The sequence below is a fragment of the Vicugna pacos genome, chromosome 2 (assembly GCF_048564905.1).
Source record: "Vicugna pacos chromosome 2, VicPac4, whole genome shotgun sequence".
NCBI classification, from domain to species: Eukaryota; Metazoa; Chordata; class Mammalia; order Artiodactyla; family Camelidae; genus Vicugna; species Vicugna pacos.
The window spans coordinates 50,905,913-50,930,782 of record NC_132988.1 but is presented as its reverse complement, the minus strand read 5'-3'; the positions used below and the strand labels follow the sequence as shown (position 1 = coordinate 50,930,782).

General features: G+C 35.5%; 1 protein-coding gene across 8 annotated transcripts in view; it reads right to left on the bottom strand.

Annotated features, from left to right (window-relative positions):
- EMCN (endomucin) overlaps nt 1-19,545 on the bottom strand; it is a 92,710-nt gene extending 73,165 nt beyond the window's left edge. For all 8 annotated transcript variants that reach the window (XM_072939982.1, XM_015243288.3, XM_015243289.3 and 5 more), the window contains exon 1: nt 19,357-19,545. In XM_072939982.1, the coding sequence (XP_072796083.1) occupies nt 19,357-19,426 (70 nt within the window). In that variant the 5' untranslated portion in view covers nt 19,427-19,545. The remainder of the gene's footprint in view (nt 1-19,356) is intronic.
- Nucleotides 19,546-24,870: the final 5,325 nt, after the last annotated feature.

The following is a 24,870-nucleotide window of genomic DNA, read 5'->3' as shown; positions in this document are numbered from 1 at the left end:
TAGAATCCAAATCAGGTTTTTAAAGGACAGTGTGTTGAACCGCATTTTTAATATCTTGGGTAATAGTAAGGAAATGTACAGTATAAAAATAATTAGATAAATTATTATTCATTTACAGGATAAAGTTTAATAGAAACAAATATAAAGTGAACAACAAAAGAGCAAAAACAAAAAATGTACAAAGTTAGTAAAATAGTATAGGAACAGATACACATCAGGCAGACATAAAGGCAGAGGAAACCCCAAGCAAGGAATGAATAATTAATGATATTTTACCTTAAAATTATACTTGCATAAGGCACTGCATGATGAGATCATTCCGTACAACTAAGAAGCAACTATTGCTACTTTGCTCCACAGCAGTTAGATTCTTATTACAACATGAATCAGTTTCCATCTCTGCAGTTTAAACAAGTAGAAGCAAAATTGTCAAAGAACAGAAACTAATATGAGTAAAGAGGAAAATTAGATTCCAGGAGAAGAAAAAGGAGTTGGAATGATTTACTGTTTAATCTGAGGAAACAATATCTGAAACTAACTTAATCCTTTCCACATTTTTCTATAATATTGTTTGTCTTTTTTAATTTCCCAATATGTGAATGAAAGTTAAAGGAATTTCACCTTAAAATTTCAGTTTCACAAGATGATGAAAATCAGTAATTATTTTACTAATATTCAGAGAAACTAAATGGATGAATATAGTTCATTAACAAATTAATTCTCAGGGAAGCACATCAAGACATGTAAATGACAACTATAAGCCAAATTAATTAGTAAAATATATCTGCCGTGAAAATAACATGATACCTTCCATAACTACAGTGTATAACTTTTTAATTATTTATGTTGGAAGAATAGAAAAAGACTGTATGCTTATAAAATGTAGCAGTAGTAGTAGTAGTAGTGGTAGTGGTAATAAAGTATTACAAAAAAAGTAATAGAGCATCATTTTAATTCTACCTGCACCAGTTCCTCAATGGTAAATTAAAGCTCTGAACCTTATAAATTTAATAGGCAAGGCATATGATCGTAAAGATGTTTTTGGCCTTCGGGTGCCTGTGAATAATGGATCAATTAAATAAATTCAGCCAGTATTAACGGAACATCTTCTATGGATATAACTTGACACAAAAGAATTTACCTTGCAATCTAGAAAAACTCCTTTGATACAGGGTGTTCTTTCTTCTCACCTTGATATCAATCAAATTTGTGTCAAAAACTTGATGTATTACAAATTTTATTGATAACACCTGAATTAGTTATCTATTGCTACACAATAAATTATTCCTAAGCACTTGTCTTAAAACAATAACCATTTATTATCTCTCAGGGTTTCTGCAACCAGCTCAAGGCTTGATGGTCTGGAAGATCCGTTTACAAGGTGGCCACTCTCATTGCTGGCAAGTTGGTGCTGGCTGTTGATGGCTAGTCCTGTTTTTCTCCACTGGGTCTCTCTGCCTGAATGTTCTTACAACAAAACACAATGGCTGGCTTCCCCCAGAGAAAGCAATCTAGAGACCTGGGTAGAAGCCATATGTCTTTTACTACCTATCCTTGGAAATCACACATCACTTGCATTGACTTCCAAGACTCACACAATTCAGTCCTAAGTGAATGTGAGACTGGTCCATCCAAATGCTTGACTACCAAGAGGCAAGGACCCTCCCTCTTTTTTATTTAATAAAACTTTTATAGAACATGGATATTTTTTAAAGCTCAATTGAAGTTGTACTATCTGCATGAAGCCTTATTTATTAGTTCTATGATGACCGTCCTCCCTTCAAAATTTCTAAATGTGCAATTCTTAAATCACACACCTGAACACTTAATGAGTCCTTTTCATTCATCTAATAGACAACGACTGAATGCCTATTGTGTTCTAGGGCTGTGCTAGGTGATGGCATAACATCAATTATTTATTTCCCTTATCAATCCAAAGAACCAAAGAATTCACTTATGTATCTTATATACATGATGCTAATATTTAATATATATTTTGCAAGTATATTCTTCCAGTTGTTAAATGTAAGTTTTTTTTAATGTCCCCAAGTGTGCATTTTGTATGCAGAAAAGGTTTTGCAGAGGCTAATTTGGTTTTGGAAGTTAATATTCAGTTTTTTTTAAACTCAGAATAAAAAGTCTATTTATATCTTAAACTTTTAAGTTCAATTTACAAATGTTATTAATCTATTTATTAATACAGCAAATTTAGCAATCACTTTAGGGTCTCTTTAACATTTAATTCCATTTATGTATTTGGTTAAACTCCCTTAAGTATTTAAAACTCTATTCATAAATTGAAAATAGTAACCATATATCTGTCTACCTACATTTGAGGGTTTTGTAGAGGTAACATATGTAACAGTACTTTGCAAAATCTCAATTAATAAACAAATATGGCATTATTGTGGTTAAGTTATAATATCAGATGTGCTACAATGTTGAAATGGTTTTATAGAAAACAAAGCACATAGCTTTGCTCCTAAGAACTTTTAATAAATGTTTGATCAGTTTTTAAAAATAGTTAAAAAAATTTTAAGTGCTTCTCTTACCCTGAGTCAGATGGAGATAGAAGAAAGCTGAATTTAAATAAAACTAAAGCCTGAAGGAGAATTAAACATTGTTCCATCTCACGACAGCCTGTCTGAAACACCAAGAAGCATACAAAGCTATAACTGCAATGTACCCTTCAGAAGACAGGTCCTCATAGAGAGGACATGGTGGAGACTGGAGATCTTGGGGTACACTGACATCAGGGTCAGCCTTCAGTCTAAAGGGAGAGATTTACAGATCATCTACTGAATATTAAATTAAATACGATGAATGCCTCTGACTACCTAATAATTCCAGGTACAAACATCTTACAGAAAGCTGATTCAACGCAAGAGGACAAACATGAACAAAGACTAGTCTTATGTGGAAGGCCTTTGACTCTAAAGAGTAAAGGTGAATGTAACGTTCAATTCAAGAGAATAAGAGAATAAGATTGAGAGGAAATCGATAAGAACAAAACTAAAACTTAAATGCACACAGTGTGTCTTCCCTATTCATAAGGGATTTGTTCCAGACCTGTACGGGAAATGGAGAACCCACAAATAGTGTATGATTAATGACAACAGAGATTTATTTGCTAAAACAAGATTGTTCCTGTCACAAAATGCTGCAGAAGGCTTCTGACATTTCTCTCCATAGCCTTCTTTTCTTGGTATTTCTTAAAGTTTTCTGATTGAATACATTCAGCCTGTGTTGTGTACTAATCACTCTTAAGACTTTGAAGAGTCTTCTTTGTAGATTAAGATACCCTATTTCCCTTTAAATAGATCCCAGCTTCAGTTTTAAATTTCTTAAGCTCAGGATCTTCATTTTATTCATTCTCCCTAACTTTTGCTACAAACATAGAAAATTACATAACCAGAAAAGTACAAAAATATAAATATACATATAATGAATAATGAATAAATATTGGCCAGAACTTGGTGCATTTACAACCTAGAGAAAGAAGTAGAATATTACCAGCAGTGCAGAAGCTCCCTGCAAATGTTCTAGGAATTCTGTCCCTCTCCTATTGCTCTAGAGGTAACCTGTAGCTAATCTGATTTATGGTAATCACTTCCAGCCTTTATAGATTTATTGTGTATGTGTATATCTGAGAATAATAGAATTTAGATTTGGCTGTTCTTAACTTTCAGGGTTTTTTTTGTGTTTTGCTCAGGATTATATCTTAAGATTTTCATTTTATTGATTATAGCTATAGTATGTTCATTGCCGTTACAGTATATAGTTCATTGAATGAATAAACCATGATTTACTTAATAGTTTTGCAATTCGTAGACATTTGAGCTGTCACTAATTTTTGACTAGTATAAAAACGCTGCTGTAAGCAAACTTGTATTCCTATTCTTGAGCATAAGTGAAGTACATGTATGTCTTCCTGTTACTATGAAATTTTTTTGACTGGGTTTCTATTTTCCTTACTGATGTGTAGTTTTTTCTGTATATTCTGGATGAATCTTTTCTGTCAGTTGCAGCCATGCCTTCTCCTATTTTGAGGCTGTCTTTTCACTTTTGCTACTGTGACTTTTGATATACTGAGTGATTCATTCTAATGCAATAAAATATGTCTTTACCTTTACGGTTAGTGCCTTTTGTGTAGTTTCCTAGAATAAAGGTACAAAGATATTCTCTTATATTTTCTTCTTAAACTTTTGAAATTTACATTCTACATTTAAATCAGTAAGTAATTCATCTGGAATTGTCTTTCATATTTTTCTGAAAATGGCACAGAAATCCAGTATAATTTTTCCCAATGGCTACCTGATTGTCCCAGCAGCATTTATGGAAGAGGCCAATCCCTTCCCCACTGCTCTGTTGTGTATCAAAGATCAACACATCTGTAGGTCTTTCAGAACTCTGTTCTCTCCCCCAATCTATGTGGCATCAGTGCCACTATTGCTTGGCATGTCTTCCATGCACCAGTTTGACAGTTTTAATGATTATACCTCTGTTACAAGATTTGATAACTGACAGACCAAGCTCTCCTTTCTCATTTTTCTTCTTCAAGAATTACTGATATTTTCTTGACTTTATGCATTCCTATTAAAAATTATAATCAGCTTCTTATATTGCACAATAAAATCTATTAGGATTTTAATTGGAATTATATCAATCTATAGGTCTATTAGCAGAAAATTAGCATCATTAAAATACTGGATTGCCCAATCAATCAACATAGTATGTTTTTCTAACTTTTAAGGTTTCCTTTAATGGCACTCAATAAAGTTTTATTATTCTCCTCAGAGAAATCATAAATATATTTTATTAGAATTATCTATGAGTACTTGAATTTTGTTTCTGTAAGTGGCAAATTGCTAAACTTTCTTTTTTAAGTATTTGTTGCATAATAGAAATATAACTAATTTATGTAAGTTCTGTATTCTGAAACTTGGATGAATTCTTTAATTCTAATATTCATTTATAAATTCTTGTGGATTTTCTTTATATAATCACAGCATCTACAAATAATAGCAGTTTTTATTTTTCCTTTCTAATTATTGTATGCTTATTTTTTGTGCCTTACTGCCCTAGCTAGCATATTAGTACAAGGTTTTATAAAAGTAGCATCGCTGGGCAAGACTGCCTTCCTCTCCCTCTCAAAGGGAAAGCTGACACTTCTCCATTACGCATGATGATTGCTGTAGTTTTTGAAGCTACCCTACCAGATTAAGAAAACCCCCTATAGTCCTGTTTCCTACATGTTTTTATCAAGAATAAATATTGAACTGTTAAAAGTGCTTTCCCTGCATCTGTCAGATGACCACATATTTTTCTCTCTATTCAATCAGTGTGGTGGGTCGTGTTGATTCATGTCCTAGTGTTAGACCAACTTCATACTGCTAACATAATCCCAAACTGGGGACAGTTAAGGACCTTTTAAAATATTTTATTGGACTTTAAATTCTCTTTTTAAAGAATGAAATTGGCTTATAGTATTCCTTACAATATTCTGGCAGGTTTTGATTTTAGCCATATGCTTGCCTGATAAAGTAAGTTGGGGAGTAAAACCTCTATTTCCATTCTCTGTAAGAGTTTGTGTAAAACTGGATTTATTTATTATTTGAATAATTAGTGTAATTTTCTAGTGACATCAACTGCACTGAGAATTTCTGTGTATGGGAAGATGATCAATTGCTGATTCAATTTCTTTAATGGTTAAAGGGTTACCAAAGTTTTGTATTTCTCCTAGAGTTAGTTTTGATAGACTATTTTTCTAGCAATTTATTCATTTTATGTAAATTTCCAAGTTTTTAACATTAGGCTTTTCATAATATTCATCTACTAAATTTAAATATTAGCAGAAACTGTAGTGATATTTCTTTTTTCATTTTTATTGATTTGTTTCTTACCTCCTTTTCCTTGATTCATAGTGGCAGAGGCTTAGCAATCTTAAGAAAATATATAGAAATCCTTTGCATTATGTATTTCTTTTCTATTTCATTAATTTTTGCCTTTACTTTCATTATTTTCTCCCATATACTTTATGTGGGTTTATTTTAGTCTTTTAAAAATTATTTTCTTTCTAATGTGTGCATTTAAGACTATAAAGCTCCCTCATCACTGGTTTAGTTGTATCATGCACACATTGTTATAAAATATTTTATTTCTCTTCTTATTCTTCTAATTTCCATCATGATTCTTTTTTCTATATCCATAGGTTATTTATAAGCAAATATCTTAATTTTTGAACATACAGAGATTTTTTACTGTTCTGATCATAATATTGATTTATAGTATAATTACATTAAACTCAGAGAAAATACACATTCAGGTCTTTAGTTGTTTCAAAGGAAAAGTTTGTCCAAGACATCTGACACAATATGTGAACATTAAAGTTTTAATCAGGTACCAAAATATGTGAAATTACCAAGGGGTAGGATAAACAATCATATGTAGAATTTCAAATAAAGTATCTAAAACTTGCCTGTGAAGGCTTCAATCTCCTAACTCATTCTATAGCATAAAAAGAATGAAAATGTGGAGAGAAATATATAGATATTACATGAGAGGAAGTTGTCTTTGCAGAATCTTTCTTTTGAATCCCATTCCAACTTTCTTCACCCCTGAGGAGCAAGGCTTGTCTGCCCTTCTGCGATTCAAACCTACCTTACTGTGTGGTCCCTACATGTGATAGGCATGGTAGCCTTGGATCTGACTTGTTCCTGGGAAACCAAGAGAAACGAAGAATTGCTGTCTAGCAGTTTGGGGGCAGTACCAGGAAGGTGATTATTAGCTTGAGAATAAGCCTGTTCTGACAGGGAGTGTTAGAGAAAGAGACATAAGGCTGTTTCCTGTGGACTAAATGAAGAGTGAGAATGAGGGCATGGGCTTAGAGAAGTTTTGAGTCCTGTTAGGGCTATGTGGAGAGTTGGCCACTTTAGCATCATGAGGCTCTGAGTTAACAGAGGATTACCAGTGCTTTGGAAAGAGTAATCACTGGACTCGCAGACTAGGATCCATCCTCATGAACAAGGAGCTACAGGGGAGACAGGCTCTAAAGTACACCTTTGAGGAACCCATGAAAATGCACCATTCAACTACTGGCTTTAACCACCTGCCAGGCTCTGGGCACAACATATGGTGCCAGGTCTAGTAATAAGTTTCATTCAACTTTCTCATTCCTCTCTTACCCTGCTCCCAATATGGCATTGTCAGAAAGGGACTGGAGAGGGAATAGGGAACCAGAAAATAGAGAACTTGTAAAGAAGCCACTTTGTAGAATTCTATCCCCTGCTGGCCTGAGCTACAGGATAGAATTTTCAATTATTTTGGATCATATATTCAAATTTTAAATTGATACACTGCAAATTTAGTTGTCTACAGAACTGAGTGAGCAAAAGTCATGGCTCTTCAATATTTTTATTGAGGGCAGGAAGTTTATGTTCACAAAATAAATTGTAAGAAAGTGATGGGAAACTAAAATAAAGCAGAATTTTAATCACAATTTATAATTTGTGGTTCCCAAATTCTTTAAATTATTTTCTAAGTTTTATGCTCTCTTAAGACTATGAAACAAGAGTAGTGATCTGTGCTAAGTTAATTATTTATAGCAATTTTTAATAAAAACATTCATCTTTATGGAAATTTAAAAAATAATTTGGTGACTGGAATGTCTTTAAAATTTTAAGACTGAGCTGGCAAGCCTAGTTAGTTATAGAAAAGTGTCCCAGAACCCTGTCCTTGTGCAAAATCCATTGAACCATCATAAACATGGTGATAGCTTTGCAAACTGAATACCTAATGCTCAGATGGAAGCCTACAAGTTCCTGAAACAGGTGAAAGGATTACCCCAATGCCCACAGGGGTCTGGAAGAGCAGTAAATGAGAGTCAGACAGGGTGTAAGTGCACACGCACTTGTAGGAAAGAGAGCATTCCCTGGTTTAAAGGGGGCACTTACTACTCACGCTTAACTGAACGCTGCCGTGAGGAAATATGAGACCTGGCATTGCCAGAAGAGCTACAAGTAAGATTTTCTCTTTCTTTCTTTGTTGTTGTTGTTGTTTTGTGAAATTAGAGTATTTTTAAATAGCAGCCTGTCGTCAGAAAGCATTGTGTGGACAAACACCACACATCTGCAGAGGTAGATGTTAGTTTGTGAACTCTGAAAGAGAGGCTGTTGACCTCTTCCTGTAACTCATCCTGATTTATTAAGTAACAGCAGGGTAATGACCAGTTTACAAACTCCAGTTGGTTGTTCTCTAATACTAGAAGTTTCCCTGGATTTTTAGCCCAGGTTCATAACCCTGTAGTGCCTCCATTTCTCTTCATGCTCAAATGCTCCTCATTGAATCCTCCCTACTTTCTCAAACTCCTCTGGCTCTCGCCAGTTTCTCTGGGGACCAAAAATACTTTTGTTTGAATTATCAAACACATCCTGACCCCATTTGAAACTATGATAGGATCACTGTAGCTGTTTCCCTAATCAAACCATTACTCAAGGTGGCCAGTTTTCTTGAGCCTATGGTAGAGGTTCAGGGTCTTTTGGTGTTAATGAAAACAGAAAGGAAATTAATAGTAGAATTGAAAACAATCAATAAGATCTTAAAATGAGAAGGGAGTGAAGAGTATCTCCTTATGAAAAGGTGGTCCAAAAGGCTAGAATTTAAGCCTGTGTGCCTAGGCAAATTTCAGTGTTTCCACTAATATTTGTCCTGGCCAAATTGAATTTCCTATTATCCCAAACTAGTATAAGCAAAAAAAAAAAAAAAAAAAAGAATTAGATTACACTGGATCAATACCAAAATTTTCCCTGCAGGCACTACACCCTAACACTTTTCTGAAAGATAAACACCTCTGGTTATCTCCCGGGTATGGGACAGTGAAAAGAGCCCAGATGACTAGTCAGGAAATTTGAGTCTAGTCCAGAATTTCTCAGAGTGTGTGTCATTATATCAGTATATAAAAATTATCTGCAGTAATTGCTGGAAACAGTTTTCTGGGTTTGACTGAAAGGGAATGACCTGGAGAACACAAGAAATGAGCACTAGGAAAAAATATTTTAATAGATACTTTAGGTGACTCTTATAAATAAGAAGCATCAAGGGCTACTAGTTTGAGGGACAAAGTGTGTGTCCCTGGGCTTTTCTCCTCTGATAATGAGCATAAGTGATACCAGCCTGCCCAATACCCTGGGTGATGGCAAGAATTAAATGAGATATTTGACCAGTGGAATTGCTTTGAAAAATTTAGTGTTCAGCAAAAGCAATGGATGAAGGATGAAAGAACTGGCAAGAGATACAATGATAAGAAAGAAGTTTACAAGGTACCGGGCTGTAAGAGCGGCCAGAGGGCTTGTGGGGAAAGCTCCTCCCTACTCATCAGAGCATGGAGTACATCTCCCGTCTGTCCACCAGCCTCCCTCCCCGTCTCATTCTGCATCTTTCTCCATCCCAACCCTGTCAGAGAAGCGCTCTCTTTCTCCCAGCCTCTGCCACTTTCTCAGTCTCTTTTATTCTCATTCTTACTCTCAGTCTTTTTCTGATAGCAATGAATTACCTTCTTTCTCTCTCTCAATCCTGTTTTCTACCCCTCCTGCTACCAAATCTCTACAATTTATATACAAATAATGCCACATAGAAAAATAGAAAAAAATGTCTTTTGTTGTGCACTCAGAAATGTCACTCATGGCAGAGAATTGGCTTTTCATATGCAAAGTAGATGCTTTCTAACAGCCCTATCTGAAAATTCCCAAAGGAGGTAAACATGAGGGAGATAGAATTAAACATCTTGCTCAGAATGAACATATCGAGGAATAACAGAATGAAAATGAAGCAAGATAACTTGAGGCTAAATGTACAGAAAGTGCTTGTTACAGTAAGATCATACGATTGTAGATCTGAAAGAAAACTTCAACATCATTTTGTCAAACCACATCACTTCACAGATCGGGAAATTAGAGCCTTGAGAGGTAAAAAATATATTGCTTGGCTCAATCGCATAGCAAGCTTGTGGTCATTGGTGACTAAAAACTAAGAGCTCTTGGCTCAGAGGACAGTGAATCCCCCACCATTGCACAGAGCTGGCGTGTGACACCAGCCAGAGCTCAATGAGAAAAAAATATAAGAATATCATTATACTCCAAATATATAGAGAGAGCTAAGGTAGATTTTCTTTTATGTAACATGCTGGTAAATAGTATATGCACTATAGGAGATTTGTGTCTATTAGACAAAGTAAAATGATGTTAGTCCAATGTCAACTCTTCACAGGGTATTTTGACTAGCTATTAATCAGTGAAAATTTTAACACCTGGGAATAACTGAATTCTTGGATGCCTTTACTTCTGAACAGGATTAGTTAGAATAAAGTCAACATTCTGAACTAAGACTTCAGAGATGGAGAGGTAAAATCTGTAATCGATATGTCTTGAATTTCCATAATTCTACATTTTATTCTAGTTGGGGTGAGGATTAGTCAGATCTAAATGATTCAGGATTACCTGATAAATGGTGCAGGGAATAATAGGATACCAGTATTTTCTTGTGAGTAAGACACAGCAATGATTCAACACTTGCGTTCAGATAATCACTCCATTCTTTTGTGATTTGGGCAATTGATATAAACCAAAGACAGGCACAATAGTAAGACAGTGGTCAACTTCATAAAGCAAATCAAATAAGTTCAGCCCACCAAGAGAGTATCCCAAAATGACACTCACAACTTCTCTATGACCCAGGTCAAGGATAAAAATTACTATTGTCCTCAAGTCACTGAAAACAAAGCTAAGAATGCCTTGGGTATTTCCAACTCTGTTGACTTTTGAAGAAATACAATTCTCCAAATTAAAGCAAGAGTTAGTGAGTAAGACATCACTGAGGGGAAATCCATCAATTATACATTGTCCTTACTTCCAAGAGATTTATATTCAGTCAGGTTGTAATCGACCCTAATAGCAGGTTTTTAAATTGTTGGCAGCATTGTCATATTTCTTTCTTCCACTTTACAAATCTATAGAGTTTTAAACTTTAATTGTCATAAAACTTGCACTCAACAAATGAGGCTGTCAGAAAATGAAAAAGGAAGAAATGAAAAAAAAGTTTATTTATTCATATAGTTCAACTATCCTAATCCTACTAATGCAATTACCATGAAAAATCTTTAAATTAGTTAATTCTGTGCATCTAAAAAGGTGATTCTCTACTTTTTAAAATGGAATTTGCAGGGAAAGAGATAAGTGGGGGATGTTTCATTGTTGGACAGAGGAGTTGTCACAATAGCCTTGAGTTGACAGATTCAGGAGTGGGCTGTTCCCTAGGGACAGTGTGCAAGAGTTCAGCGTTTAGGTCCTCACACTTGCTGAATGCTCTTAGGAGAACGATTTCACAATTCCTACCACAAAAAAAGTTATTTCTTTTCCTACTTCAGTTAAAAATAAGTTCAATGTGTGATACAAATAATTTTCTGTGTTTCATGTGTGTGATTTTTGTAACTCTGGCATAATTTCAACACATGGTGACTTGAATGTGTAGCAGCCATAAAAAATATGTAAAGGTGTATGACTAAGAGAGCAATGATGGACTGGTTAAAAGTTAAAAGTCCAGCCAGTAAGGAAGAACCTTCAAATTTATGAAATGCATTCCTCTTCATCAGTTGATTCTGCAAGTTAAATGCTAGCTTATACAAACTAATAACCACATTTTAATAATGATTTATAGTTTCTAAAATTGATTTCCTGATTATCGTGTATCGCCAATACTGTGTCAGCAATGATCATTTTTCTCATTTTTAGATAAAGAAACTGAGTGTAACAAGCATTTAGTGTCTTGGCCAACTTCAACATACTAGATCCAAAGTTGGTTCTCATGTTAAGACCAAGGTTCCTTCTACTAACATAGTCCATCTCTCAGATTAAGCAATGCTCAATCCTTTAAGATAGGAAATAATATTCAAAGATGTTGATGATTCTCAGATCAAAAAAATTAGAGTTCTCATTAAACACAAATACAATTTTGCTTATTGATTTGAGTGATTAGTTTATACAGTGCATTAAATAACATATACATCAGTCTGTGCTTGTCAAATTATGCCTGTATAAATTGTGGTTGAGAACATAACTTGGCAAACGTATTTCTAGTATCCTATATCAATTCTATTGTGAAAATTTTTCATGTGCTGGTTTTTCTCTTTGTGAGAATCAACATAATTATTTAAATATTTGCTGATTTTAGATTGGAATCAATTTGGTGATAAAATCGCTTACCGAAGGTATGGGATGTAATAAACCATGGGACTCTGAGTTCCAAAACTAAGTGGAACTTACAGAGTTGCCATACGCTGGACACTATTCTAGGTATTTATGTATATTACCTTACATGATCCTCCCAATGTCCCTGTGAGATAAGATGATACTCATTTCTACTTTACAGCTGAGAAAGCTGAATGTTAAGTAATTTGCCCAAGTTCACACAGATAGTAAGTGGCAGAGCTGGAATTTGAACCCAGACAGTCTGGCTCCAGAAGAATTATAAATGTGACACTAAGTAATTAATTCACTAATAGTTATTTCCTCTTTGCTTCTCGCTGTTTCCTCTAAATCCCATATTAGTTGCATTTACATTTATTTTAGAGCCAAGCACATTTTTTTCCCTAACAACATAATAATGGGTAAGTAGGGAAATGCCTAAAATTCTTTTCAACCCTTCCTTTAATAATTAATTGAATCCAGGATATTAAGAGGCTAATGATCACTGAGTAGAAATTCATTCATGGCACTGTGGTCTTAGTTTGCAGTTTAAAGGTGCTGAAGGTGCCAGGAGAGGCAGCAGTGCTTCTAAATTAGTCAAGTGGGAAGTCTCTACTCTTACTCTTTTCCACCAGAAAGACTCAACTTACTGCAGTTTCACTACATTGGAAAGTGGCAAGTTATAAGGGAAGATTTTGAAGAACAATATTTTCAAGTTTGATATTAAGCAATATCACTCTAGGATAACTTTATACTATCTCCAAATCTCAGTGTCCTAATTAGTAGAATGGGAAAGACAGAGTTGGCCTTGAAACGTTTTGATGGAAGTAATGTTGAAGTGCCAGGCACAACAAATGGTGGATGTCAGCAGACGCTGTGACAATACTTATCTGGGTGATGTAGACCAGACCCAACTGTGATCTCCATTCTCTGGTTTTTGACACAGCTAGTTTAGGTTTAGGCCAGAAAGTGAGTGATTAACAGAATAAAAAACAGTTTACATTTCAGATGAGCAGTACGCTCAGAATAAAATCAACAATATTGACATTTTTTACTACTAACCTCACAATATAATTCATTACTGACTCCATACAAACAGACAAATGATGGCCTTAGAACAGGACCTGTGTGGAATATTATTGAACTTACTCAACAAAAGCTTTCAAGATTTTTTTTTTAGGTGAAGGGGAAGAAAGGTAGTGAATATCAGAGTGTCAGAGAAACTCTGGTAGAACATATATACATTATCACCCTAACCAAAATGTTCCCATCAAGAAAAATAATAAATCCTGGATGTTTCAAAACAGCAGAGCCTGAGACAAAGGTTTGTATGCAGACAGTCTGGAAAGGAAAGTGATCTAAGGAAAAGGAGTAGAGGACTAAAATAGTGAAACTAGAACAGCAATAGAAGAGGAAAGCATTTATTCACCGGCCCCATTCTTCTTTCGGGCAAAGGCTGTCTCCTAGAGTGCTAAGGCAGCTGCACTTCTAGCTCAGACACATACCAGTGTCAGACAGGGTTCTGCAGGTGAAACATGCCTTAGTATCAGAACAACAGCAGACAGGAAAGCAAGAGATACACACGTTCTCATGAGACAGGATACTGTCAGGTGACACCTGACAGGTTGCCATAGCAATGGTTGGACCAAATATGTCCAGAGAGGATGTAGGAAAAGGCACAACAGGTGTCTAATACTCATATAGTGGCTACTTCTATTCAGAGACTAGTTATGATTATCTTTACTGTTACAGCATTCTACAAGACACAAGACCTCTATTCAAGTTTAGAACATTATTATTTTTATAGTTGCTGAAATTTGGGAATCATATAGTGTATAATTAAAGACAAAAATATCTTGGATGAACAACAAAGCTGGGACAAATTCGACCCATTCTTCCAAATCCAGACTTTGGTCGGAGGAAGTGACATAGCAATGACTTTCACAAGCAGAAAAGAGCTGCATCTGAGCACATTTCCAATCATAGAATCCAAGTTTCCTGTCTTAGGAGGTTTTGGATTCTTACATTCCAGCCAGTGGTATCCTGACACTATACCACTGGCAGTTCTGCCCGTATTTTTAATCGACGCCACTAATGTTTCCCATGCTACTGATGATTTTGTGTGCAACAGGACAAAAAGGATCTTATTTGTTAACTAAAAGAGCTTCTTCTAACACCAAAAAGGCATTATTATCTTAACCTGATAAAGCTATAATGATCCACAGGAATTCAGTAACAGGAAAGGAGACATTACACAGGAATTGAATGGAATGTCGCTTAGAGTAAATTCCTGCTTTGACATTCAATGTTCAGAAAGAAGCATCTCAAATTTCTCAAAGGTAAAGAGGAAATTGGAAAGGGTGACTAAGAAAAAAAGAATATAAACAACATGAGTTAGATAATTACTCAAAGTTAAAATATTTATCTGAAGCTTGAAATATAATTTCCTCAATAATAAGGAAAAGATGGGCAATTATTCAGTAAATTAGAAGCTTTCTGAAACCTTCAAATATTCTTTTTTTCCTCAATATTTGAATAATTACAATCAGCAAGATAAAACTGCCAGGCAACTTGCTGGTGACAACTGTTATGAATCTCTTGAAAATAAGAATACTAGAATGATCACTTATACTTTTAGGTAGAGATCATTGAAGGAAAAAAAAAAGAGTAGTGAAAAAAGCATACTAAACAAATGGCTTGGAGACTGAATACTTTTCCATAGAATTTGCTTCCATATTGGTTCACTCTTCCTATATAATACATCACCCATTTCACATAAGACCAGTTGATAGTGATTAAGTTAAGCAGAAGTTAATAAGTAAGATAACACATGAATTAATGATGTACAATATTTAATTCTCTTCCAAATTTTCTTTGGTGAACTTTGCTTTTTTTAAAAAAAAAGCCATTTTGTATTTTTGAGAAGTTGGTTAGGAATAAGGTTTCTCCTTGAATATTTATAACCATAAGAAGATATTACATAAAGTATTTGATACGCAAAAGGAGAAGTAGAGTCAATCATATTGAGATATCCTTCCTCCTAGTGATTATAGTCAGAGCAGTTCATTCTTCCAGGTTTGCTGTAAATTACTGTCACCTGGCACTAGGTTATCCACCTATCCCTGTCGTCTTCTCTTCTGCTGGAGTTTGGGAATTGATTTACTTTGATAAGAGCCCCTTTCTTTATATTTGTTGCTCACTTTCATAGCCAGGAACCAAAATAATTCACCTGTTTGCACATTATGTTCTGTGATTCATGCTTGTCCATAAGCTTTTTACAAGGACAAGATAGTAAACTGGTAAGTGATAATCATAGGAAAAAATTAAAAAATGAAAAAACATTAAGACAACTACTATATCATTCATTTTTGCATTCATTCAGATAATTGTATCCTTATTATGTGTTTAGAACTATTAATGGACAAACTATAATGAATATGACCCTGACTTTCAAGGTACTTACCGTCTGGTAAAGGAGATCAGATATGCACACAGATAACTATGATAAGGTTGGAAAGTAAGTGCCATGAGAGAGTTATAAAGACGGGCATCCAGAAGAGAAATAAACTGTTTCTCTACGTTATTAAATCTCCCAGTGGGCAGGATGAGACTAAAATACTCTTGGGAGACAAGCATAAAGACCATTCAACCCCTCACCATCATCTGCAGCTCCAGGGGCATTCCAACCACCCAGCAGACAATTTTAATTTACCATTGGCCATCTCTGTTGAGTATCTTATTAGGATTTCATGCTCACTATATTCAAAATCAAATTCATCATTTTCTCCCTAAACCATCTCCTCTTATCTTTCCCAATTTCTCCTCCCAGTCCATTTCCTTATTTCTGTTATTCTCATGCTCAAACACACTTAGAGCCTCTAAACTAATTAGCTATATGAGTCAATATGTCTCATTCCAGGATTCAACATATCTGAGGGCTATATTTCCCAGCACTCTGGTCACTCTGTCCAATCTGTGACCTCCCTACATCTTTATACTAGAACATACTGACTGATGTTTTAATGTTCCTACTCAAGAAATTTCATCCATCTAGAACCTCCTGTTTTTTAAGTTTCAAAGTTTATTATAATTTCCACTTTCATATGAAGGCTTTTCTGATGTCCCTATACTCAAAACTAAGCTAGTTGTGAATTCTCCATAGCATTCTTTATTTACCACTTAAGGCTTACAATAGAATCAAATTTGTAATGATTTGGCTTATCCTCCTGTCTCCCCCTCTTCTAGGGTAAAAGCTGAGTCACTGATGTCTATAAACCTACAGCGTTTAGCATAATGTCTGTCTTATAACTGTGTTTAATCCATTTTTTACCCCATGAAATTGAATGTTCAATCACTAACAAATGAATTTCTACAAGCAATTAAATTCTTCTTCAGAGACCAATAAAGTGATGTTTGTTCCTGCTTGCAAATGCCTAAAACATTTTAATCCTTCTTAAATTAATGTAAAGTTCAAAAAAGCAAATGGCACTTGAAAAGTAAATTGCTTCCAGAGCCTCCTTTTTCTTGGAATCCTTCTTCATTTAATTTTACTCAGCCCTGACAGTGAAAAGATCATCGATCTAGACTTAAAAGCCAAAGGAGCTTAAAAGCCACTGTAGGGGTCTGTTCAGTTTTCAATACAATTTAGAAAATCTTGGGAAAGAATGACAGTTCCTTTTCAGGAACCTCCCATACATATTTCAATAGAACAGCTTTCCAAATTGGAGACTGTAAAATATTATACCACCAACCAAGTAATAGAAAGTCACTCACTGTCATGTAGAAAGATTTCCTTGATTTTCACAAAAAGCACAAAAGACTAGATTGTATTTATTTAAATCTGAGACTGACAAAAAAGTCAGAAAGAAAAAGAAAAGTAGTCAATTTCTTTAAAAAAGTATTGTTTAGGAATAAATTACTATGCAAAAAAGCATAGATCTTCTTGACAACTTGTGAATTTAAGGCAGATGAACTGCCTCCCTCTGTACCCCTATAATCAACTCTGCTGATGAAATATATTAAGCATTCTAAGCTTGGGGAACATATATAGCTTTGAAATCAATGTGTTTCCGGTACAGGGGGTTAGGAAAAGAACTTAATAAATCAGCTTAGGAAATGTTTCATTTCCTGTGCCGTATCTGGGGAGGAAAACATAAAACAGGCAGAGCCAGGGGCAACAAAATCAAACACATGGATGGGAAAATCTCTTACAGGTCCTTCTAGGCACCCCTTAGTGGTCAATTTATGCTCCTGAGCTAAAGCTTCTTTTTCTAGGATAAATAAAGTAGATTTTACAGACACTTGCCTTAAATTAACAAAGCCTTGTTGGCAGAGGTTAAAGGCGATAGTCATTATATAACAGTTGTCTCTGCTCACATGAGAAATTATCTTACTTGGGTGAATAGTTCATTAGAAAGAAGACACCAGTAACAGAGAGACTGGGCTCATTACCAGTGATCTAAAGGACATTGGTATTTTCCCAAAACAACCGTAAGAGAAAAATCTACCAGGTCCTTTCTGGGTTATCCTTTACATTTTCATCTTCCTTATGGCCAGATTTTGCAGGCTGCTTCTATTGATTCTATCCCACTTTGCTTTCAGAAGGACATGTCATCCATTCAGAGTTTAACACTGCCGGGAAAGTAGTGCACTTAGTGATGCTTGCAGACCTGGGATGGGGAGCCACTGAACCCAGACGTTCAGAATGTATATGGACCTGACACACGTTTATGAACAGTGTTTCTCACAGCATCGGGAGCCTATCAATCTCTCCCATGCATACTGTAGAGTTACTTACAAGCTAGTGCATTGATTTCTGTGTCACTTCATAAATATTACTTATTTAAAAAAATCATAACTTAGTAACTCATCTAAATTTCCTGGGCTTGATACCCACTGCAACTTAATGCTGGCAACTCCCAGATGGATGGTAAGCAAATGTGTGTGATTTTGAAGTGTTTGGGAATCTGTCCTAAATTTCTGTACACATTTTGAGAAATTAATGATAAATATTTTTCAAGGGTTGTGCTTATTTTTTCCTACGTAATCACTGTAAATTGAATTTTGTATGCAGTAAACTTTTGAAAAGAACACATGCAAAATAAAATTAGAACTGAGTTTTTTCCCCAGGGCTCCTCACAGGCAGAATCAATGTGTCCCAACTGTGTTCTTTTATGATAGTGTGTACTTTGGTTTTCACACTTATTAAATTGGTCTTATATTAGAATTACACAGTTATTTCTCCCAATAGTACATTTATCACTGTGGGCAAGGGCAATGTCTTACTCTTTTTTTTTTATTCCTTGTACATGGAGGGAGCATAATAAATATTGATTAAATTTAATTGCTCACAGTAAACCCCTCTCGAAGGGTTAAAAGTCACATGTAATCTTTTCTTGCTACTGGTCATTAATATAGTCAGGGCTTAGGTAAGTGCATGTATATCCTTTACCTAAGTTTCAGAACCTGAGTCAATGGGTAGGGTTTTTATGCCTATAAATTCCCTGAAATGTTATGCAAAATGTTGTACATATATGTGTAGGTATGTGCTCATTTCTAGAGCAAGCATCTATAAACCTTAATTAAATGACTTTCCTCTTTTCTCACTCTGATCCTTAAAGATATTAATATCCACTTCCCTAGGCAGTCTTCTCCAACTTCTCAGTTTATCAGAGCCAAAAGATAATTGGGACAAATACAGGCCAGCATTTGAAATGCAATACTTCTGATTTCAGCCTTTCACCCATACGTGACAATCTTGTTACTTCTAGACTTATGTCTGAAAAGAGCACATTTTTGAGAAATAGTATGTTTTCAGCCAGCATTTTCTCCCTAGATTTTTATTCTTCAAGAAGGCTAGTGTATAATCCCAGTGCCTTTCTGATGCCATGGAACACACTTCACGGCCACTGCAACAGCAAACATTTTCCTTCAGTGAAACAAGCATCCCCTCTGTGGAGCCTTCTCCACGACTCCCACTCACCATCCACACACTCGACTCAGCAAATGAGCTGCTGCATCTACGTTCCCGGGGAAGTTCCCTGGAGGTAAACTGAGGCTCAGAGCTCCCCTACTAGTGATTTCTGATCCACACCAACAGAGCAATAAGAGAAAACAGTACCTGTTTTGTTCTCACTGTTACAAAGACTGGACAGAAGAAGACAAAGGATGGTCACTTGAAGCCGTTTCATGGTGCCTGTGGATGGTCACCGTGGCTCCTCTCTCCCGAGTCAGGCAGGGACAACTCCCTCCCGGCCTGGCAGGTCCTTCTTAGCAAATGGAAAAGGTGTGCTGCATGTGAACAGCCACTGCCCATTCCTACTTATTGCAGGGGCTCTGATAAAGAACGGGAGGAAATGCACACATTCCCTTTGGGAGTTCAGCAGAGAGGAGATTTATTGTTTCAGTCCCTTACAGGAACTTTTTTTTTTTTTTCTCTTCCTTTGGCAGCCACTTGTGTTTTTGTTACTACATTATTTTGTTCTTCTTCAACAAAAAGGTCAGGACGGGTTTTGAACAGAAAGAGATCTTTCTTGGGAATGGGTCATACAGGCTTTCTAACTTTTGTTTTGAAAGTGTGTTTTTGAGTGATTATCAAGGGGCCTCATTAAACAGCGACTCGGTTTGGATAAAGAGGCTTTAGCTGCCTGAGGGTTAAATTTTAGAGCAGAATCCACAAGGAATCCACTTTTCTTCTCTTTTTCCAACTTGAAAGCCCAGGTAGGGGAAAGACTACCTTTCTGGAGAAAAGTGCAAAAAACACAGATTACACTCTGACTTGGGTAAGTGAGAGACTTCTGACAGGTGGTCAGGGGGATTTTTCAGGCTATTTCTGATAGAATTGAGCAGTGATGTGTGAATGTCCACTGGTCGTTCCTGGTCTTATTGTTGGAATTTGATGAAAAAAAAGGAAAAATTACTTATAAAACCCCGTGGATACTCTTCTCTAGGAAATGTGATTAGAACAGCACTGGGGTAACCAGTGAGATCAGGAGAGATGGAGTCTTCAGACCAGAATGCCAATCAGGCAAGATACTGTGTGTATCAGAGGCCTCTCTGATGTCAGTAACAATTGATTAGAACATGATGATGATGCCGCCATAGTCTCAGCTAAAATCTCTGTGTATGCCGAGTAATTCTATACTTTTCCTCAGCCACAGGCTGCTCATCTAATCTCAGCCAATCAACCTGTCATACATCTTTAGGCATGAAACCTCCAGGACAAATGGGTGTCGATGGATCAGTATAGATTCATCTGCTCCACCAAGAAAATTATTCCAAAATTATACCTTTACCTATTCATAAGGAGGACGCACATTTCACTGCTGCACGGTGCTGGGAAGGACTCATTATAAGGGTGGTTAGAGCAAGTCAACTGATCAAAACACTAGCTTCTTTCATCCTAAGTTATACCAAGTTTCAGAAGAGCCTCCAAGTTTCTATTGTGTGTATACAACTTAATTTTACCCTTGTTTCTAATTAATTTTCTAAAACAGACAGCCTTTGGAGTTGTTACCTTATTTGGCATATCCTGGAGAGTATAAAGATAGCAATGTATGTGAATAGATGTCACATGTACTTTCCAGAAATAAATTGGGGTGTGGCCATGAACTCACAGTGGAACACTCGCATGGCCACACTTCCTGCTCCTTGTTCTGCTTTAACTCTGGAGTTTTCAACACATATGGTTACCACTGATGTTGGTCACAATCACTGCTGAAGGGATTCCATAGCATTTTGACTTCTTTGATTTTGATGCCTGACTGCTAGGCATTTATGAGAAAAACTAGATTCCTATTCCAAGAAGGCTTGATGGTAGAATATGATGTCTATTTAAAAGATAAGACTTGTAGATGAAAAAATAAAAAACAAAATCTAAGAAATGCATTTTTAAATGGCTAGGCAAAAAAAAAAGGGAAAAATAGAAGTAATATGATGGATCAGCTTTGTCTTAATAGATCAGGTTTTTTTAATTGACATATAGTCAGTTACAATCTGTTGATTTCTAATGTACAGCACAATGTCCAGTCATAGAGATATATACATATATTCATTTTCATATTCTTTTTCATTAAATGTTATTGCAAGATATTGAATATAGTTCCCTGTGCTATACAGAAGAAATTTGTTTTTTATCTAAGAAGGTATTTTTAAGGTAAAAATAATTCATTGAAACAGAGGTGATTACCAGAAGAGACAGACAGATTAATGACATAAAACGGAAAGTACGGACAGAAATATATACAGCTGTCTACATATTTACATAGATGTATTTCCAGATATGTTTGTGTATTAGACATGTGTGTGTAGAGAGATTAGATATAGGTGAATTTAACATATAGCAAATATGATGAGTAGGATATGTTCTTTAATAAATGAGTTTTGACAAGTTGGGGAATAAGATGGAATATTCTGCCACAAAACAATATTAGAGAAATTTTTATAGATGTGGAAACATATTCATGATATTTCTTTGCATGTACATATGTATTTAAATGCACATATGCATATATATATATATGTTTGAATATATACACACATATAAAATAGAAAATGTTAACAATGCTTATCTCCAGGTAGTGAATTATAGATGGTGTGTATCTTATACTTGTTTATTTTTCTTATAAAGATTTCAGAGTAAAACATATTATTTCTGTCTTTAAAAAACAAAGCTTCTGTTTAATCTGATACTTTTTAATTTAATATTTTGAGTGGTAATATTTATACAAACATTTTGTATTCTAACCTCCTTGAGTATTTTAATTATTGAGAAGTGTGTGATTTAAGAGCACTTTAATAAAAGAAAATACATGAAGAGACCTACACAACCTTAACCTGAGAGATGAAAAGATGTTTTTCCTTGTGTTTTTTCACAATCCATCTTCTGTATCCTTGTTGAATCTGAAAGGCAAGCTGTTGTGAGGTCATACCAGAGCAATCTCAGGATTCTATCCAAGTACATTTCAAAGTTGGCCACTGAAATCTGTGATACTGAAGAAATTGTATAATGGAGACTCCAACACTGATGAGGTTAGTTTAACTTGTGTGGTGCTGAGATTTATTCAGGGGGCACCATTATTAAGCCCCCAAATTAAACTTCCTTTCCATATTTGCCTTCTTTCTCTCTGCCAGCTTGTCACAGAAAAAAAAAATCATTTGAAATGGTAGAAATGCCAAAAGATGATCTCATGAACTGGCAACGAGCATGAGCTCTGTGTTCAAATCCTGGTTCCTTCCCTTAGTCCTGAGTTTCTTGGCCTCTTTATGCCTTGGTTTCCCCATGAAAAAAATGGGGATAATTACCATGGCAACTTCAAATGTTTTTAGAGGATTAAGTGAGAGTCCAGAAAGCATATATTAAAGCAAACAATTAAGCCTTAAACTTCTAGTTTGGGCTAAAATAAATTGTCTTAGTTCAGCGGTATGTTTTCAGGTTGTTAGGATTTTAAATAAACCATATTTTTCCAGAGTGACTAACCAATTTTTTAAGAAGTATTCAGATGATGAGAGTCCCAAAATATCATTGCAAAACAGCTTAAACAGACTCCCAACTCTTATTTTCAGGAATTTATTCCATGCTTCACTTTAAGGTACTTTAAATATCAGGTACCTTCTTCACTGAAGATAGAATCTAACAGATTATTTTTGTTACTTGCCTCTCTGAAATGGAGGCTGGGATATCCTGAAGGTGTTGGGAACAGAGCTGAAGACAAACAGGCTTATGGTACTAGAGATATTAAGTCCCACTCTTGCAAAGCCAAAATGGATATGAGCATCAATAGTGGGTGGGCCCAGCTCTTTGGCCACACTTATGCTAGTAAAATATCTTCTTCATTTACTGTATTTCTACCAATCAACTCCCAGGGGCCTAGGGCCAGTGCTATTTCATTATTGTTCAAATGAAAAGACGTGGCAAGCTGACTTCTGAAGCTTCCAAAGAGCTTATCTTTTACGTTCTGCAGTGGTCCATTACAATTTTACACATCAACACATATAGACAATTCTCTCATCTCACACTAACTCCCTAACTTGAAAGGGATAAATCTCTTAAGTCTCAATATATAAGGGCATAAATATGAGGGAATCATAAAAGCACAGTAGCTTATAGAGAAGATATGCAAAAAGTTACTTTAGAAAAATTCTTAAGTAACCTTATCATTTGTTAGGAATCCCTTTGGCAAATAATGAGTGAGCTTGCATGTCAAGAGTTGAAATGATTGGAGCTCATTACTCTCTAAGGCAGCTCTTCTGTTGGACCACTCCTCTTGTTACAAAGTTTAAACACCATTTTCCATCTTTATCTGCCTTAAAAAGTTCTGGAAATCACTGTCATCAATTAATTTTTTGTGTACAAAACTGAAGCTTAACCATGTAAATATATTAACAAGGAAATGAGATTTTTGCAAGAACTTTTGGGGAAGAAGATTGAGTATAATTCATTTAATTATATCTAGTGAAGCACAGGTATGATTACTTCCTTGGAATTCTGGAATATGTAAATGAATTCAGAAATAAGTAGGCAAATATAAAGTACTTCACTATTTACTCAACGTTCCATTTAGCTCAGCTGTTACCATATACCCCATGTCTAAGACTTCTGCACAGATGTCTTATTTTTGGTGTGCCAGAAATAGTATCTTAGGGAAATATTCTTTTCTTATGTCAAATGACACCTAATAAAATTGGGCAAGTGGTATATGCCAGTGATTTTTTACAGATATGTTCGTGCAAAAATGTGACATAAGTGAATGACATCTAAGTGCTTCTGCTGTTTATATATGCTGCATCCAGTCTTACTAATTTCAGATTTTACTCCTTTTTTTCCTACCCATTTTCGTTCTTATTTTCAGTTTCCCAAATTGCTTTATGCATTGTTCACCTCTGTGGCCATTTCGTAATACTCAAAGGAATCTTTCATAGCACCAGATCTGAAACAATTTAAAAACATGATGAGGTGATTTATTTACTTCTCTCTTCCAAGCTTCCAGACAAATGGAAGTTGAAGTTAATTCTCTAGAAACTGGGTTGTTTTTTCTCTCTTTTTTCCAAATAAAGAAAGCCAACTGCAGGCACAGCCTTCTGGTATTCATAGAAACATATAAACGTAAAGTTAGAAATGAGTGTCTGCACTGGCTCATTCCTCTTAATAAACCACTCTTTACACATAACTCAGGGAAAGAGTTAGTTACCTTACTAATGGCTCCTGGGCTGTATCCCAAGGATTCAAGAAACTGCTGCTTGCTCTTTGTCTACATCAAGTCCCATCTTCTTTGGTCTTTCCTTTCTAGGATCTAGTCCAGGCCCTTCATAATGGCCTCTACCTACTGGTGTTTTAGTTTGGTTTCCCCTTGGATGTTATATCTCAGATCAACATTCTACTAACCTGTGGAAAGATTTCCCAGATTATGATGTTCTATACCCTCCACTTTGACTTTTGTCAAAACTGGCTGAAATCGGTAGCCGAGAATTTTAGTGCTTAATGAATGTCCAGCTCCCTGTATAATGTCCATCTCCTTGTGGCTAGTTCTGGCCAGAGGCTTCAAGCAGAAGTAACATGTATAACTTCCAGGACAATGCATAGAAGAGCGGGTATGAGTCCTCTGTTTTCTATTTCCCTTCCATGGCAACCTTTGAG